The sequence below is a fragment of the Natator depressus genome, chromosome 20 (genome assembly GCF_965152275.1).
Source record: "Natator depressus isolate rNatDep1 chromosome 20, rNatDep2.hap1, whole genome shotgun sequence".
Lineage (NCBI taxonomy): Eukaryota > Metazoa > Chordata > Testudines > Cheloniidae > Natator > Natator depressus.
This window is the reverse complement of record NC_134253.1, coordinates 25,877,112-25,895,027: the sequence shown is the minus strand read 5'-3', so window position 1 is coordinate 25,895,027 and position 17,916 is coordinate 25,877,112. Positions and strand designations below refer to the sequence as shown.

General features: G+C 54.1%; 1 protein-coding gene across 2 annotated transcripts in view; it reads left to right on the top strand.

The window, feature by feature from the left end:
- The first annotated feature begins 1,051 nt into the window (after positions 1 to 1,051).
- Positions 1,052 to 17,916, top strand: part of CARM1 (coactivator associated arginine methyltransferase 1) — a 52,828-nt gene continuing 35,963 nt past the window's right edge. For both annotated transcript variants that reach the window (XM_074935090.1, XM_074935088.1), the window contains exon 1: positions 1,052 to 1,214. In XM_074935090.1, coding sequence (XP_074791191.1) covers positions 1,067 to 1,214 — 148 coding nt within the window. In that variant the 5' untranslated portion in view covers positions 1,052 to 1,066. The remainder of the gene's footprint in view (positions 1,215 to 17,916) is intronic.

Here is a 17,916-nt window from a genome sequence, read left to right as displayed (position 1 = left end):
TACTGTCCTCTCCTGGATGGAATCAGAGCTGTTTGGCTGGGTGTCACAAGCCCTATACTTCTAACAACAAATGGTGATCCTCTTTTCACTCCGGGAGGATGAGAGGATGCACTGGGGACAGAAGGAACTGGGTTTTACACTTTCTGCCACACTACACAGCGTGGCAAGGGCAGCGAAGAGTCGTGCTCCAGAGCCCAAGCTTTAGTTCTTTAAAATCAAATCTCTCTCGCCCTTCACAGTGTGAGCAGCAGCAATGTGTGTACCTGAGTCTGCAGGCAGCCTGAACTCTACCTCTGAGAGCAGTGAACTGGCGTGTTCACAGACACATAGAAAGGGGGGGGCTGGCAGGGACCTCGAGAGGTCGCCTAGTCCAGCCCCCGGCGCTGGGGCAGGACCAAGTAAACATAGACCAGACCCGACAGGGGTTTGTCCAACTTGTCCTTAAAACCCCACCAATGAGGGGGATTCCCCAGCCTCCCTTGGCAGCCTGCTCCAGAGTTTCACTCCCCTGGGCATTAGAAGGGTTTTCCTGGCCTTGAACCTTGATCTCCCGCGCTGCAGATTAAGCCGATTCCTTCTGGCCCTCCCCTCCGGGAGCCACGGAGAACAGCCGATCCCTGTTCTCCAGACACTAGCTTTGGATACCTGGGCAGGCTCATCATGCTTATGGCTGTTGACTCTGGAGCCTAATGACCATGGCTGGATGTCTGCACCTTTGACTCTCATGCTGCTGGTGGCCTGGGCTCCCCAGTGCTGCCCCCGGCCCGGCCCCCTCCCCGGCCCCTGGAGCTCTGCTGACATCATCCGCGGGGGGGTGGGGAGGGGGTGTCCTGCCCCATGTGTCCAGGCCGGGATTGGCAGCGAGTAGGTGCCTGGTGCCCACCGCCGGTAGGGGGCGCGGGGGGCTGGGCCGGGCGGGGGCGGGGCCCGCTGGGGGCGCCGGGGGCGGGGCGAGCGGGGGGCGGGGCCCGTCGAGGGCGCTGGGGGCGGGGCCGAGCGGGGGGCGGGGCCCGCTGGGGGGCGCTGGGGGCGGGGCCGGGCGCGGGGAGGCGGCGGCGGAGCCAAGATGGCCGCGGCGGTGTCCGTGTTCCCCGGCGTGCGGCTCCTCACCATCGGGGACGCCAACGGCGAGATCCAGCGGCACCAGGAGCAGCAGGCGCTGCGGCTCGAGGCGCGCACGGGGCCTGACAGCGCCGGCCTGGCGCTCTACAGCCGTGAGTGGGGCGGGCTGAGGGGGCGGCCGGGCACGAGCGTGGGGCGGGGGGGTGGCTGTAGGTAGGGGGTGGGGCACGGGGAATGGGGGGGGTTGGGGTAGGAGCCTGGGTGTGTCTAGGGTGGGGTGTGTATGTCGGGATGGGGGCGGGGGCAGGGGGAATAGGGGGTGTCTGGGGGTTGGGGTAGGAGCCTGGGGGTAACTAGGACTGGGGGGGTGTATGTCGGGATGGGGGATGGGGGAATAGGGGGTGTCTGGGGTTGGGGTAGGAGCCTGGGGGTAACTAGGACTGGGGGGGTGTATGTCGGGATGGGGGCAGGGGGAATAGGGGGTGTCTGGGGGTTGGGGTAGGAGCCTGGGGGTAACTAGGACTGGGGGGGTGTATGTCGGGATGGGGGCAGGGGGAATAGGGGGTGTCTGGGGGTTGGGGTAGGAGCCTGGGGGTAACTAGGACTGGGGGGTGTATGTCGGGATGGGGGATGGGGGAATAGGGGGTGTCTGGGGTTGGGGTAGGAGCCTGGGGGTAACTAGGACTGGGGGGGTGTATGTCGGGATGGGGGCAGGGGGAATAGGGGGTGTCTGGGGGTTGGGGTAGGAGCCTGGGGGTAACTAGGACTGGGGGGGTGTATGTCGGGATGGGGGCTGGGGGAATAGGGGGTGTCTGGGGGTTGGGGTAGGAGCCTGGGGGTAACTAGGACTGGGGGGTGTATGTCGGGATGGGGGATGGGGGAATAGGGGGTGTCTGGGGTTGGGGTAGGAGCCTGGGGGTAACTAGGACTGGGGGGGTGTATGTCGGGATGGGGGCTGGGGGAATAGGGGGTGTCTGGGGGTTGGGGTAGGAGCCTGGGGGTAACTAGGACTGGGGGGGTGTATGTCAGGATGGGGGCTGGGGGAATAGGGGGTGTCTGGGGGTTTGGGGGCAGCTGGGAGTGCGACATACATTTGGTCAGGAGGCGCCTGGGGCACGGAAGAGGCCTGGCCTGTGTTAAGGGGCTTGCGGCCCCGTGTAGCCCTTCGGCTCCTGAGCTGGCTGCGTCTCCCCCTCCAGCAGTGGGGCCGCAGCAGCCCCCTGGTGCTCAGGGGCCACGAGTCTCCTCTTCTAGCCGTTCTCTTGGTAAAGGTCACCATGTGTCAGCCTCTGGTAGTGCCAGTGCGTTCTGTCACCTGGGTCTTTGCTCTTGCTTGGGTGGGCGGGTCCCTCCCTAGGGTTCATGGGGGCCCTTTATTGGTGTGCCAAGCTCGATAATTGTCGCCAAAGTGCAGGCAAGGGCAGATTCCTGGCAGTAAGCAGCTTGAAGTCACTGAGTGTTTGCCCAGGAGGGGCCCTTACCCTGTGGCTGGGCTTTAATCCCTTGTTTCAGTTCGGATCTTGCAATATTTAGTCTTGTCTTCCTTGTTTTTGTTTGGGGAGGGGAGGAATTGGAGGCGGCGGGTGCAAAGTCTCTGGGACAGATCTGTGGAGGGGCATGTGTCTGGAAGCTGGGCAGGAGCAGAGATTGCTGGGTGGTGCTATGGCTCGGGTGAGGCTGTGTTCCGTTTCTATGGGCGCCTAACTCCAGGTTGTTTCCACTGGGCAGGAAAAGCCTCTGCCAGACCTTGGGGTGGATGCTCGAGGCCACTGCAGGCAGCGTCCCTGTGCCATGCTGCATTTCCTAGAGAAGTCACCCCAGTGGCTAGTGTGGCATTCCTGAGGGGTGGCTAGCAGCTCCTTTCCCTTGGGTGGAGTGACCGTCAAGAAAACTTTCTTGCCATTTGATGTGGGTAGTTTGGTTTTGTGGAAGGCCGTTAGTGTCCGCTCTCCCTCCTGGAGCTGCTGTACCAAGGGAGGGGGGCATGGACTGAGGTGTTACCGCTATGTGGCCTGGCATCTTGAATCACTATCATGGTTGGAGCCGCAGTTGAATTTCCTTCACCCCCAGAAGCAGCGTCGCTGGGGTTAAAAGCAGTTGCTCCAGGGCTGTTCCTGGATGAAGTTAGCTGCCCACCTTGAGGGCGGTCTGGCCTGGAGTGTCACCTTGCTCTGCAGAAGATGCACTCCCTGCAGAGTTGGGGAAGGAGTGCATATCCCTCCCTAGTCCCACCTTCTCTGATCCTCTCCGCTGAGGGCTTTGGAGACCACGAGGGCCAGGCTGCCTCTGGAAGAGGAGCTGTCAGGGCTGGGGGAATGCTGGCTGCTGTTTAATTGTTCATTACAGTCTCGTGCTGTTCTTGGAGTTCTGGGCCATGCTGCCAGGCCAGCTCTTCCTTCTGGGGTCCCTCGCTCGCTTTCCTCCCCCCAGCAATCTTCTGAGTACTGTGATCAGTTAACACTGCCTGTGGTGGGTAGGAGCGCACAGACTGGTTGTATCTGGGGTTACCCAGGGCCCAGCGCCTCTCTCTGTTTCCCACCTTCAGTGTGCCGCACCTTGGCATTCCCATCCCCACAATTAGGGGTTGGTTTATGTGGCACAAAGCAGATCCACACTTGTAGTATAAGAACCTTCTTTCCTGAGCGAGATCCCACACGCTTTAATCTTTATAGCAGGGTTAGTTTATCCAGCGAGCCCAGATTTATCAGCCGTGCAGATTATATTAATTAAATAATAATGTAAACTTTCAAGTGAAAACCTTCCCTGTGTACTGCTTGCTGCCCCAGCCGGAGGACTGGATAGTGACAGAGGTAATGGGGTCTAATGGCTCGGCCAGTGGCATGGGGTTCAGGCCTTAGTTCTGTTCATGACTCTGATCTTGGGCGAATCACTTCACCTTTCAGTGTCTTTTTTGCCTGCTTCCCTCTCAGTCCCTGTCCTGAAGAGCTCAGAAACAACCACCGTCTTGTGCCTGAGCAGCCACTGGCATGCTGGGGCCTAGATCTCAGCTGAAGCCTCAACATGCTACTGTAATATAAATAAGTGAAACAGACGAGGTTATTTTCATTGTCTGCCTGAGACCCACATAACATGCTCTTTAAGTGTTCTCTGTTTTGACATTCACGTGGGGCTAGAAGGAAATTTGCTTCTGAATGTATTTTTTTTTTTAAATCTGATGTTATCCCTTTGTCAATACAGTTCTGAAACGGCTTTTGAGCCAATAATAAAGCACTAATACCGAGATCTGATTTTCATTTCAAGATTTCAAGATGTTCTATTGACTTTCCGCATTTGATCCCCTTTGACCAGTGCAACATTTTCATGGAGTAAATCTGACACAGTTCAATTGATTTCCCCATTATTGACTTCCACTTGCACCAGCTGTCCAGCTCTCCAAGTTTTGAGACAAAAGCGTAGGTGAGCTATTTGGTGAGCTGACCAACATGCTGCCCTCAGTCTACGGGGTAACAGTGCACAAAGGACGTGTACTCACGAGTTTATTCTTGGGGGATGCTGTGTCTGAAGCACCGTCCTGTCTAAAGTTCTGTACTGGGGAGAGGCGTATTACATTTTTAGAAATGTGGCGTTCTTTAGCCTGACATCTGGGATGCATCCAGCATGGCCGTTTGGCCTGGGAGGGTAGTGAGGATGGGAAAGCAGGTGGTGGTGGAAAGAGACAAGGTAATGGAAAATGTGAATTTGTCCTAATGCTTCATTTCAATGCAGTGTGCATGGCGGGGAGGTGTCTAAGTCCTCCTGTGTGGGGTTTCTTGCTTATTTATTAGAAGTCTAACGTCCTGCCCCACAGATCAGTGCCAGCTGATCTTTAAGCATTCACCAGTGCATGTGTCTATGCGATTGTTGGTCTCATACTGAGTCTTTAGTTTACAGTTTCTTAAACTAGGAACATTCCTGCCTCCGATTACTGGGGGGGGCTTCCTTTCTCACTGTGATTTGCTAATGCAGCCGCTGCTCTGAGCCATTGGAAACCTCTCCCAATGCTCTGGAACAAGAGTGACCTGGCTTTAGCATCCCCCCACGAGCCACAAGGGATGTTGCAGTGTTACACCCCAGAAAAGACTGAGGTGGAACTTGATCCCCTTCCTTTGATCTGAAATAGCATGAATTTGTCGCCTGTCCAGGCACCCTACAAAACACCATCTTTCTGAGAGGATGTGTGTCCTATAACGATGGAGGGGTGGCCAGGGGTTTCTGTAGGTGTCTGCCTGGCTGAGTGCCTGTTGAAATGATTTATACAATGTTGCTAGGATTTTCTTGTGCTGCTGATGTATGTGTTTAGGGCATGTGGGGCCTCGGATAAGCATCTTTTTAATATGATTGAAATAAAAATAAAAAATAGATTGGTGTTTGTCAGGGGACATGGAAATTCCTGTGGGTTAGTTTTTCAAAGCAGAGCTTTTTCTTTTTCCTTAAGGTTCATGCAACGATCTTTCCTTTCCCAAAGACATGCTTTTTATGCTCTGCATTCTGTGCGATTTCAAAGGCACATAGCCTTCACTTCTATTTTAAAACAAGGATTCCCAAGCGCGCACAGATCTCCAGATATCACTAGACTTAATTTCTCTTCTCTTCCTTTCTGTTGTTTTAAAGGGACAGTGTCAGGTTAAAATTAATCTGTTCAATAAACACAAATTTCCTTTTCTGTTACTAATACCTGAAAATGATTAAAACCAATAGAATTCAAAACAAACAAACAAAAAAACACTAAATGTCTCCATTCAAGCTGTTTGCTTTGTTTCACTCAGGTTGGACAATGAAATAATTTAGTCAATTTCAGCTCTTGTTTGTAATCAGTTTCATGTGCAGGTTATCAGGTTGCAAATAGAGATGCTTTAATTCAAGCAATCTCCTTTTTTAAAATCCTGAAAATATTCTTAAAATAACCCTCTGAACATTTGGCCTAACCTATCCAATTGTTCCCCTTTACACTGACACATGGAAGGTTGATTTTTGCTATCGTATCTTAGGAACACAAGAATCTCCAGACTGGATCAGACCTGAGGTCAATCTAGCCCAGTATTCTGTCTCTGACCGTGACCAAGGACAGTGCAAAAAACCCTACAGACAGATATAGGATGATCTGCTTCTCTAAAGGTCTCATCCGAATCCGTAGTAGTCAGAGATTTAAGACCTGATGCGTGAGGTTTTATATCCCTTCAAAAACTTTTTGTAATTATTGTATTCATGTTTATTGCCGTCGTGCCCGGGGACAGCCAAGAACGGTGTTTGCTATTTTAATTCTCGCTATTCTTGTTATCCATATCATCTATTTTCAATCTTGCTGAGTTCTTGGCCTCAACAGTATCATGTGGCAGTGAGTTCCTCAGGCTACAAAATATTTCCTTTCATTTGCTTCCTTTTATTGACATGGCCCCTTGCTCTTTTGCAATGAGGCAGGGAGAACAGACCGTCCCAATGTCAGTACCGTTGATTGTTCTGTACACTTTCATCGTGTCTCCTTTTTTTAAAGTAAACTATCCCCGGCTTTTCAGTCTCTCTTCATATCACATGCTGATGCTCTCCTGCTAAATATTGACTGTTTGAAGTCTTGGCAGTCCAAGCCAGGCGAAAGTTTCTCTGTGCCAGATTTCTTCTAGCAGCATGAGTGTCTCAAACATACAGCTCGCGTCACAGTTTGAAAAGCTAGCGAATGCAAAGCAGATGCCTAGGGCACCTGTTTGGCATCTGTAATCAGAAAACTAAATACGGGGGGGGGAACTCCCTTTAAACCTTTGAATATTTGTGCCCTTTTCTAGCATGCTGTAGGTGGCTGCCTAAATGGGAACACGTGGAAAGCAGATCTGAGTGCACGGAGTGATCTTTGTGCTTTAGGATGTCGGTCTTTTTTGCCAACTATCAACAAGGTGTAGCATGGCCTGTAACATCACAGCTGGCTGCATGGTCCAGGCCTGTCATTTGACACAGGGAATCCTTGCTGAGTGAGTTACCACATGGGCCCAGCCCCAAGGAGTTTAACTGCCTAGCTGAGGCACTTAGGCAGTCCTTGTTACTGGAGTCTGGCCTCGTGGATAGAGAACTGGACTGGGTTTGGAGAGACCTTGGTTCTGTTCCTCGCTCTGCCACTGGCCTTTTAGGGGACCTTGGGCAAGTCCGGGCCTCGCTCTCTGCCTCAGTTTCCCTGTCTGTAAAATGGGGATGGTGATCCTGGCCTCCTTGGTAAAGCGCTTTATGATCCATGGCTGACAAGTGCCGCATGGGAGCTTCCCTCGCAACCCTCTCATGAGGCAGGGCAGTGCCCAGAGAGACAGGGATTTGCCCAAGGTCGCTCAGGGCATCTGTGTGAGGGCAGGGAATTGAACCCCGGTCTCCAGAGTCCCAGGCTGCTGTCATGAGCCCTGCCCCATCCTTCCTTTCCCTCTTGCAGCACGAGCTGCGGTCGGCATAGGAAAGCTCTGTTCAGAGGGGATCTGCAGGGAAGGTGCCCCCTGCGGGCACAGAGGAGAGTGATGCGAACCCTTCATCAATGGCATGGTTCATTCTGAGGCCCTGGGACGCTAGGACGGAGCTGGCCTGAGTGACAATGGCGTTGTACGCTCGGTGGCACGGTTCTAGCTGCAGTGTGCATGGGCCCAGGCGTGACGTGTTCCCAGGCTGCTCGGCCCATGCTGGCTTCAGTGCACCCTGGCAGCGGCTTTGGGAAATATTTTTCCCACTTTGGACCTTCCCTTGGTTAGTTTGCGCACTTCAGTGTGTGTGGGAAATGCCCTCCTCTTGGTGTAAAGAAAGATCCCAGAGAAGGTTTTGACTTCAGGCTTTTCTCCACGGTAGATGCATGGATCTAACCTATTGGTGGCTACAGAAGGAGCGTCTCTCAGGATCTGTAATGTGCCAGGTTCGTGTGTGGTCCGAAGAACCTCAAGACACTCGGACTAGGAACCTTGGTTCTTTCCTCTTTGCTGTTGCTTGCGGGATGCGCTGTAGAAACAGACGCTTCCTAAAATCCAGAGAGAGGTGGTCCAGTGGTTGAGGCCCAGGAGTTTAGGACTCGGGAAATGCTGCTTTCTGATTCTCTTTCTAGCCTGGAGCATGTCTGTTGCCTTCTCTGCCTCAGTTTCCCCATCCTGCCTTACAGTGAGACTTGGAGAGCTCAACTGATTTAGCTTAGCAAAGAGAGGATGAAGGGGTCACTTGATCTCAGTTTGTAAGTGCCTAGAGGAGGAACAAATATTTGACAATGGGCTCTTCAACCTAGCAGAGGAAGGTCTAACAGGATGCATCAGCTGGAAGTTGAAGCTAGTCAAATTCAGACGGAAAATAAGATGTCAATTTTTAATGCAAGAGTAATTAACCACTGGAGCAATTTCCCAAGGGTCGGGGTGGATTCTCCATCACTGACCATCTTTAAATCCCGACCGGAGAGTTTCCGGAAAGCTCTGCTCTAGGAATTCTTTTGGGGCAGTTCTCTGGCCTGGGTTACACAGGGAGTCGGACTTGCCAGATGATCCCTTCTGGCCTGGGGATCTCTGAATCCAGTTTGTCCAAGAGACGGTTGCCTGTGGTGAGAGGGTCGGTGATTATCCTAGTGCGCAGGAGTTTCCGTCTCTCTCACTGTCCTTTCCAGGGTATTTAAGCTCTCACAATTATTGTCCCCGCTAAGCAGTTTGAACAGACTAAGTTAGATTTTACAAAGCATCTCGGGTGTTAACAGAGATCAAAATATTTTTAAAAATACCTGTTTGTTTAAACTGACGGTGCCTCTTCAAGTCATTCAGACCTGCAGAGAAAACCCGAACAGTCCTGAGTTGGTTGGAGGCTGGATCAGGTGCAGCAGGTCTCCTTCCATCTCAGAGCTCCATGGCTCAGCGATGGGAGTGGGCGAGCTGGGGAGATGGGGAGAGGACCTAGCGCCGTTCAGAGGGCAGCTAAGCCATGGGCTGGGCTGGATGCGTCTCTCAAGGATTCTGTCCAGAATGCTGTTCAGAGGAGTGTTCTGTGGGAGATGGGGTGTCCTGGCCGCCTGCTGACCAGTGCTACAGCTGGCCTGCTTTGCTGGCCTGTTATGTATCTGTCTCGGCCAGACAGTTGTCTTGTAGATTTGTCCTGTAAAGCACTGGGAGTGGGATGGAAAAGCAGCAGCGTGGAGAAGGTTTACATTTATGATTTCCTCCCACAGACTTGAGTGTTACCCAAGGTCACTCGGAGAGTTAAGTCTACTCCGCTTTCATGAATCCTACAAACGTTGCATGAGTGTAAAATGCTCCAGGTATGGGGCAAGCGGCTTCTCCGAGCCAGAGTGCCTCTGATGCAGCGCTGGCTCTGCCTTGATGCTTCACTCAGTGGCTCTGGGCTTCCCCCGGGGTTTGCCAGCCCCCCGTAGCTAGCGTTGCTGTGATCGCAGTCGGGGACCTGAACAGGTGCAGAACTAGCGTATGGGAGCTTCTCTGTTGACTGGGGTGGCTCAGGTGATGCTAACCTCTCTGACATGGGAGCTCTTTGCCTTCCCTGAGCCTGTCCTTGGGCTGAGGGGCTCTTTTTGACCAGGTTTCAGAGCCTCTGTCGGGAGGGACCTAAGGCCAGGCCCAAAGACACTTGGCAAAGCGCTTTCTGCCCAGGTTGGCTCTTGCTCTGCTGATGGTGTGGGATGTTGGAGCAGGGCGGGGTAGGGGTCACTCATCACACAGCTGCTTCTCGGTCACTGTCCGCCCCACCCAGCGCTACATCTGTAACAGGCAAGAGTCCCCTTTGGACGCTAGGAATGGCGTTTCTTGGGGCAGCCGGGGGAGCCTGTGCTGCCACACCAGGGATGAGTTTGAGCCCCAGCTGCCCGCGCGCTGGGCCAGCGTGCATTAGCGAACTCCTACTTGGACCTATGTGGGAGCTCTGCTGGGGCAGAAGCAGGGAGAGCCCGCTGTGCGCATGGCGGGGGGGTAAAATCGTGGCGCTCCCTCTGCCTCTTGGCGAATACCCCATCTGCAAGTGTTAAAACAAACAAAATTCCTTTGGGCCTGAAAGTTCCCAGTCTCGGGCCAAACCGTTCTGCCGCTGGTTTTTGCTCCATTTTCTGAGGGAGCCTTGTCTAGTGGGTAAAGCACTAGTGCCTCGAAATCCAGGTGCTGGTCCATTGCTGCCTCACGTTGTGCCTCAGTTTCCCCATCTGCAAAACTTCCCCTTTAAAGTGGGTTGTACGGCTTGGTTACTTGCTGTTTGTAAAGTGCTTTGAGATCTACATGGATTTGATTGGGGGGGGGGGGGGGCGGGGCGGAGTAGTGACAGTCTTGCTGTCAGTATCCACTGACTCCCCCAGGGTGGGTCTCGGGCATTTAGGAAGGCAAAGACCATGCAGCCTGTGGCCGTCCTTGGCTAACTCCTCCCTCCTGTCAGCAGAGGAGTTTTTGTGATGTAGCCAACTTCCTGTCTGTCTCCCGCTGCCCCGGGAGCACAAGGTCTCGCCCACCTAGCTAACCTGAGGCGGCTGGAGCTGCGGCAGATTAGATCAGCTCTCCTTGGCAGTCCGAGGCTGCTAGGAAAAGGGATCTGCCCTTCTGCACCTTGGCTCTTAGCCCCAGTTTGCTGCCTGAGTCCGCATCAGGCCGGGAGACCCTCGCTGCCTGGTTTAATTACAGCCTCAGTATAAATGGCCTACTGCTTCGTGGGGTTTCTGGCAATGCTGCTGTCCTGCTGCGTTACTCCGGGAAAGGGGTACTTAGTGTTTACACAGCGCTTTTCCTCTTCAAACTGCTTTGCAGACGCTGCCTACTTCATCCCCCGAGTGAGGAGGGTCTGGATCCTTATCCTCTTTAGACAGCGGGGAACCTGAGAAACACGTGCAGTCACTCACCCACACTAAGTGGCTGATCCGGGACTCCCTAGCTCCCAGGACTGTGACAGGACGGCTAGGCCACATATCTTCCTTCCTTTGTCTAAAGGCCCTTCCTAATTCGGCCCTTCCCTCCTCATCTGCTCAGCCCCCTTGCTCCCCGAGTGGTGATCTCTCTTGAACTGAACCTCAGTGAGCTTTGAATCCCTCTTTGCATGTGTGGCTGTTGTGATTTCAGATTTTCTCCTTCCCCCGCGTTAGTGAAAGCGCGAAGTGGTTCTGAAAAGTGACTTTGAGGCCGAGTCCCTGTGGAGGAAAATGTCTCAAGGTCCAGTATGTTTAGGGCCTGCTGTTCTGACCCAGCCTGTCCTTCCTGCTGGCTCAGAATCCTGTCCAGGCTTCGAGGCCCAGCTCCCAATTCTGTACTGCCTCTCCAGCCCTAGCTACGGGCGCTCCCTTCAGAGGGTTGTCCGCAGTGCTGCTGGTGCTGTTTCTTAAACCATCAAAGGAGGAATAAACTCCCCTGACCGGGCCGGCAGCGAAGCCTTTGTGTAAAGGCAGGGAGGAGGGACAGGGACCCCCCCAGCACATAAATAGGGACCCTCGCTAGGGTAGCCTCTCTGTAAATTATTCGCCAGCCTTTCTGTTCTTTCAGCCTGCCTGGAAGCCCAGGGCACATCTGCGGTCCCTTTTATTGCTCACAAAGAAGCCAGGGGCCCTGCTTGACAAGCTGATTAACATGGATGCGAGAAATTTGCATTTAATAGCTTTCAAAAGCAGCACCTTGAGCGGCAGAGGGCTTTTCTTTGGCTGGGATTGTGCCGCTTTCAGGAAACCCGCATGCTTTGGGGTCCTTCCCCTCCAGTTCCCAGCACAAGTCAGTCTCCCGGACGTTGTCGTTCAGGAGGCAAACCTGTTCGGACGCCATTGTTCTAATTCTCTCTAAGTGAGGATGTGTTCGCCTGCTGAGCCGTGGCCTGGTCTCTGGCCTCATGTAGCCCTTGCCTGAATGAGCAGCCGCTGGTTTCTGCAACATGGGTTCTTTGCTCCTTCCTCGTGGCTGAGATCCCTTCCTAACAAGCAGGAGATCTCTGCGACTGGGCACCCAGATTGTCGGCACAACTTCCCCTTTCCCTGCCTGGTGCATCTCTGCAGCCTTTGAGAGACGGAGCGAGGTGCTGGAGGTGCAGGATACAGCAGATCGGCAATTGGAGCATTTCAGGAGTGTCGGCTGCGTTGCCACTTTGACAGTTTGCAACCTCCCGGGTTTAAAAAGAGAAGCTGGGTCTAAACACCTGATTTAATCTTTGCTACGGAAAGCTCAGCTCCTCCGAGCCCCCTGCTGGTTCCTCTGGCTGCTCCGCAGTAAAACCATGGGGCGACTCCGTGGTTCATTTCTTCACACATTTGGCACTTTAAGCCAGCAGGGACTTTCTTCCTGAGTTTTTCACTTAACCGGCAGCGCTTCCCTCCTCCCAAAATTAAAGTAACTCAGTGAAAAGTGGGAGGAGCTAGGAGGCAGCCCTGGGGATGCAGCGTGGGATCCCGCAGCACGTCTCTGGCCTGCCCTAGATGGACAGATGAGGGGAGTTGGTTCTCCAAGGCTGGTTCGATCAGTAGCTCCTCTGTTGAGATGGCCAGTCGCTATCTGACTTTTGCCCCCTCCCTACCGAAATCAGGGCAATAGCTAACTCCTTAGGAGGACAGAACTGAGTGGTATTGTGCTCCGGACATATCAGATGAGGGTGGGAGGCTTCAGGCAGCAAAGGGGGACCCCCACATGCACCCAGGGAGAAGAAATCCACAGCCCAGATTCCAAATGAACCTTCCCCATCTCCTCCCTGCCTTTGTGGCACCGCTTCAGCACTGGAGCATCCTCTGTCCCGTAACCCAGCCCTCCCGGTGCTGCAGGGTGGGGAGACAGGAGAGGATGGCTGGCTGCTGCTTTGCTCTCCTCCGTGGGCCAGATCATACGGCCTGATCACTCCCTTTGTTGCTTTTTGCTTTCAAGGTAAGATGTAAGCAGCTGCTGTCATGTTCCTGATCTGATTCTTAGCACTGGCAAAATCAGCATGAGGGTAAGGGCTGTTTGCACAGAACTGGCCCTGTCCCCACTGCTCACTTCCCTCCCAAGCCCGCCTTGCCCACAGGCAAATCTCAGGCTGCAGACTTGGGGGGTGGAAAAGGTTTATTTTGGCTAGGGGCAGCAATTCTGGCTTGGAGTCATGGGCCCATGAATGAGCGGATCAGAGCCCAGCAAATCCATGGCTAGGAATCCACATTTGCATGGGTCTCGAAGGCAGCGCGTCTGAGGTTAAATGAGGCTGAAGATGCTTTTGCTGCTGTCTCCCCCTCCGAGCGGTAGGGAAAGGGGGTCGCATAAGCAAAGAGCACATTCACGGTTGGGGGGTGGGTGGGTTGGTGTTGGAGAGAGACCCTGCATTGGGGTAACTGGCTCTGGGGATCGGAAATCTCCTCTTGCCTCATCCCTAATGTGGGTGATGGGCCGGGGTCTCTGGCTCATTTCTTTCCTTCTCAGCTTGATAGCTCTCTAGAGGGCCACCCCTTCAAGCTGAGGAGGCTCGGTCGAAAGCTCTCGGGCTGTGTCAGTTTCCCTGTTCAGCTGGTTCGACTTACTGTGGGGTGCCCTGCAGATGCAGGGTTCTACGGACATTTCCCGGACGCACTGATGCAGCGACTCTCTTGGGTAGCGGGTGGGTGTTGAAGAGATGAAGCCACGTCCCTCCCTGCCATCCCCTTTGTGGGGCCCATTTGCCTCCAGGTTTTCTATTACTGCCCATCACCGGAGTGTCTGGGCACCGTCCCTGTCGCCCACCCCATCGGGGGAGGCGTAAACGGCAGAGAGGATGGGTTTTCTGGTGTGTCCGTGTGTCAGCCCGAACAAAAGCTGCATTTTCTGGCCTTCAGAGGGAAATGTGAGTTTGTGAAAGATGCAAAGAGGTTTCCAATAAACACTCGAGACTGGGGCTGTATGTGCTATTAGTGACCAACGCTCATGGTCTACATAGGAAATGGTGGGAGGGGAAACTGAGGCACAGAGCGACTGGGACTTGTCCACAGTCACCCAGCAGGTCAGTTCCAGAGCTGGGAATAGAACCCAGGGAGTCCCAGACTAGTGCTCTAGCCACTAGGCTATTCTGCCTCTCCATTTGGCAAGTAAGCGGCTTCAAATGGACGACTCCTCTAACCTGTGCTGGGCGAGAGGCTGGTGTTTTCCCTGGAAGTGTGGGGAGGGACTGAGAAGCTGTGAGATCAGTGGAGAGATCCAGGAGAGACAGCCTTTGTTCTTTTTGCACAGCACCTTGCCCGGTTGGCTCCTGGTCCATGCCTGCAGCAGAAATCGGAACGGGACCTGTGGAGACCCAGTCCAGGAGTCGTGATTTCTCCCAGCACAGACTCCGATCGCCCCTCATAAGGGAATGCAGGTCTGGAGCCCCGGACCCAGCCTGGCAAGCGTGGTGTAGCGCAGAGCAAGCAGGATCTGCCTCTGAACATGGTCCAAAGAGAGTGCTTCCTGACCTGCGGCTTCGCTAGGCTGGAGGCGTGCTGGATTCGCCTTGCGTTCGCTTGCAGGGAAAACCCCCTTTGAGTAATGACCAGGGTGGAGCTGTGCAGTTGGGGTTTTGGCTTGGCGGCGATAGGACTGGGAAGAACAGCTTTAATTACAGTGTCGGCGTGAGAGCCTCTTTGATTCTGGGAGTAAGATGTGTGAGAGAACCCAGCTTGTGTAGGGATTAATGATACACTCAACCCTTTCTGTCTTCAAAGCTGCTGGCACCCAGCCCTCTCCTGGCAGCAAGGTCGGCATTAGCCTTGTTCTGTAGACCGGGAAACAAGCATGGTGGAGAGGAAGGGTGGTGCAGTGGTTAGAGCACACCTTGTGACTTGAGGGACTTGGGTATGAGTCATTGTCTTCTGACCTTTGCAAGTCATTTTAGCTTCTCTGTGCCACAGGCCCCATCTGTACCCGGGCGTGGGGGGATCTCTGCTCTCAGAGGGATGTGGGGAGGATAAAGTCATTGGAGACTGAGGCGCAGATACTCTGATAACGAGGGCCACGTATGTGCCTTGGATGGGACTTGCCCGAGACTACCCACCGAACCAGCAGCAGAGCTGGGACCTCAGGAGACCTGGCTCTCAATTCTGCACTCAGCCCATGTCTTGGATTTCTGCAGAGCTGGGAGTTAGAACCCTGTCTCTGTGGAGGAGATTGGCCTATTGCAGCTGAGAGATGGGGTGGAAATGAAGCGTTAAATTTTCCACGTGACTAAAGGCAGGTGGAACTTGACAGGTGAGGTTGTCTTAATGCCTGTTGATGGATTTATGGCTGCAGCTAAAGGCTCGCATCAGTCTGACTCTGCCCACTAGACGATGCTCCCTCCCCGTGGCACGTGGACAGAGCTGAGTGAATGAGCAGAAAAGTCTCATCAAGGAAGCTAGCAGGGGTGGCCTGGCCAAGATCTGACCTCATGGTCCAGTGGCTGTGGAACTAGGGGGGAGCCCTGGGTTCGAATCCCTGATGCACCAAACTTCCTGTGTGACCCTGGGCAAATCCCTTAGCCTCTGTGAGCCAGTTTTCATCTGCACCACAGGGATAATAGCCCTGCCCTGCCTCCCAGAGGGGCTCTGAGAGTAAATACACTGGAGATTGTGAGGCGCTCAGGGGCTCCGGTGATGAAAGCCAGGTGAGTACCAGAGAGAGACTGACCCTTGGCATCTTCCGTGTTGCTGGGCCGGAGATGGCACCATCAGCGGCAAGCTGTCAAGGCCCCCAAAGGAGATTCACTGATATTTGGGGTCAGCCACAATTGAGCAAGGACATGAGCCAGAGGGGGCCCATGAGACGGCAGCTGCTGCTCTGATGCCCTGGGGAAAGCTGGAGCTCTGGTTTTATTAGTGACTCTGGCTTTTTAATGATTTTCCCTCATTGTCATCTTTGTCTTCCCGGGCTGTAGAATCTTTTTCCCCTTTAATGGCGACAGCTTGAGTCTTTATTTGCAGGGGGAGGGAAGTGCCATAAAACCCTTTGCATTTGGCTGAGCGTGTGGTTTTTTCTCTTCTCCCCCCTGTAAGTCTGCTGAGATAAATAGTTCTAATTATATTTTTATACAGATTCTGTAGCATTCAGCCGGCTAGCGAGGGGGAGGGCATGAAACACACAGTGCTCAGAGCTTTGCCCTGGCCTCTTCCGCCTGGCAGACAGAATTCTGGATTAAACAAAAAATTCAGGAAGTGGGGATCCAGGCCGGTAAATTTCACTGTGGGTCCTTCACACCTTTGGCGGCTCGAGAGAGCAGAATTGTGCTCTTACTTTTTTGAGTTGCGGTCTGTTCTGGCGGGCGTGTTATCCAGTGGTTAGCATGGCGGTCAGGACTCCTGGGCTCTTTTCTCTGCTCTGAGGGGAAAGTGGCCTAGGAACGTAGGAATGATCAGACGCGAGGTCCATCTAGTCCAGTGTATTGTCTCTAACAACAGCCAGAACCAGCTGGTCTGGGCACCCATTGCAGGGGGTGGATTTGAGATATTCGAGCCCCCCCATAAGTCTCCTCCTGGTCTCTCGTAGCCAGGGATTGGCTTGAGCCTTGAAGCTCAAGGCTCCTGGTTAGAGCAGTGGTCTGGCAGACAGTACGCCTGGGTTCCATTCCCAGCGCTTCAGGAAGTGGGGTCTAGTGGTTAGAGGAGAAAGGACTGGAAGTCAGGACTCTTGGCTCTGGTCTCGGCTCTCGGAGGAGAACAGGGTCTAGTGGTTAGAGGAGAGGTCTGGGAGTCCAGATTCGTGGCGTGTTACCAATTCGGCCACCAAGTGAGCTCTTGGGCAAGTCACTAAATATCTGCCCCTGGGGGTTCATGAGGAACGTGAGGCTTAAATCACTGTCTGTGTAGTGTTTTTTGAGGTCATGTGACGAAAGGCTCTTTAGATAGGCACAGTGCAGTGAATTGTCTTCTCCAGGAGTTCAGGGAGGGAACCCACCGATCTGATCTGTGATCCACGCTGGCTTCCCAAGAGCAGCTAGCGTCTTCTGGATGCTCAGCCTGAGGCTCCTCGGCGAGGGCTGTCTTCAGAAAGCTCTGAGCACCCCCCTGTGAAAACCAGGCCCCTGCTAGGTCCCCCAAACCCACTAGCTCTTGAAATGTCTCGTCCGGGGCTCATCAGATGCATTTGGTTTGTGGTTTAATGTGCATCCTGCATTGCTCCTGAGTGCGTCCAGTTCCCAATCCGTGCTGTCGGTGCCGAGCCACTGCCCATGCTCGGCCTGTCTGTGGGATTCTTCTGGACGGCGGTTCCTGATGCGAGGCAGCCCAACGGGGGGCCCTTGAACTAGGGGAGGGAGTTTGGAGGACTCAAGTTCAGCATGAGTGATCAGGAGCCCCTGACTTCTAGCTCACTTGGCATCGAACCCGGGCCAATAAGGACTGGAAGATGCTTGATCTGATGACCGGTCGATAACCTGTCTGAGATGAATTGCCGGATCCAGATCGCCGACCTAGCAGCGTAGTGTCTCCCTTGCTGGCAGGCAGCTCAGGGTTGAGTGGGGCATGGAGTTAAGCTGGCTGGGGCAGGTGAGTCTCGTGTGTTGGGATCCTGAGATTGGTCCCTGCTGCCAGTGACTTGTTCCCGTGTCCGGCGCCATCCGTTGGACCAATGCCGAGTCACTTACAGGCAAACGAAGCAGGAGGATAAACTCCCTTTCTAGAGAGGCTGCAGCCTTTGAACATCCTGCCTCAGGCAAGGACGATCCCCACCAGAGGGAAAGCCCAGAGCCTGCATTTATCTGTCTTGGGTCCTTATCTGGCCCCTGTCGTTGCAGGGTGTGCGCACCTCCCAGGGGTAGGGGCATGCTGCTGTCCCCGTCAGGCACATGGAGCCTGGTGGCAGAGTGGGATCTTGAACCCAGAGACCCAGACTAGCTCTCTGACTGCTGCCCCATCCTTCCTCTTCCTGCTCATGCCCAGCACAGTCTGCAACATGACCCCCGCTCGGCTTGGGGTGCTGCAAACCCCCGTCCTTTGTCTGTTGTCCCTCGCGGCGTGTC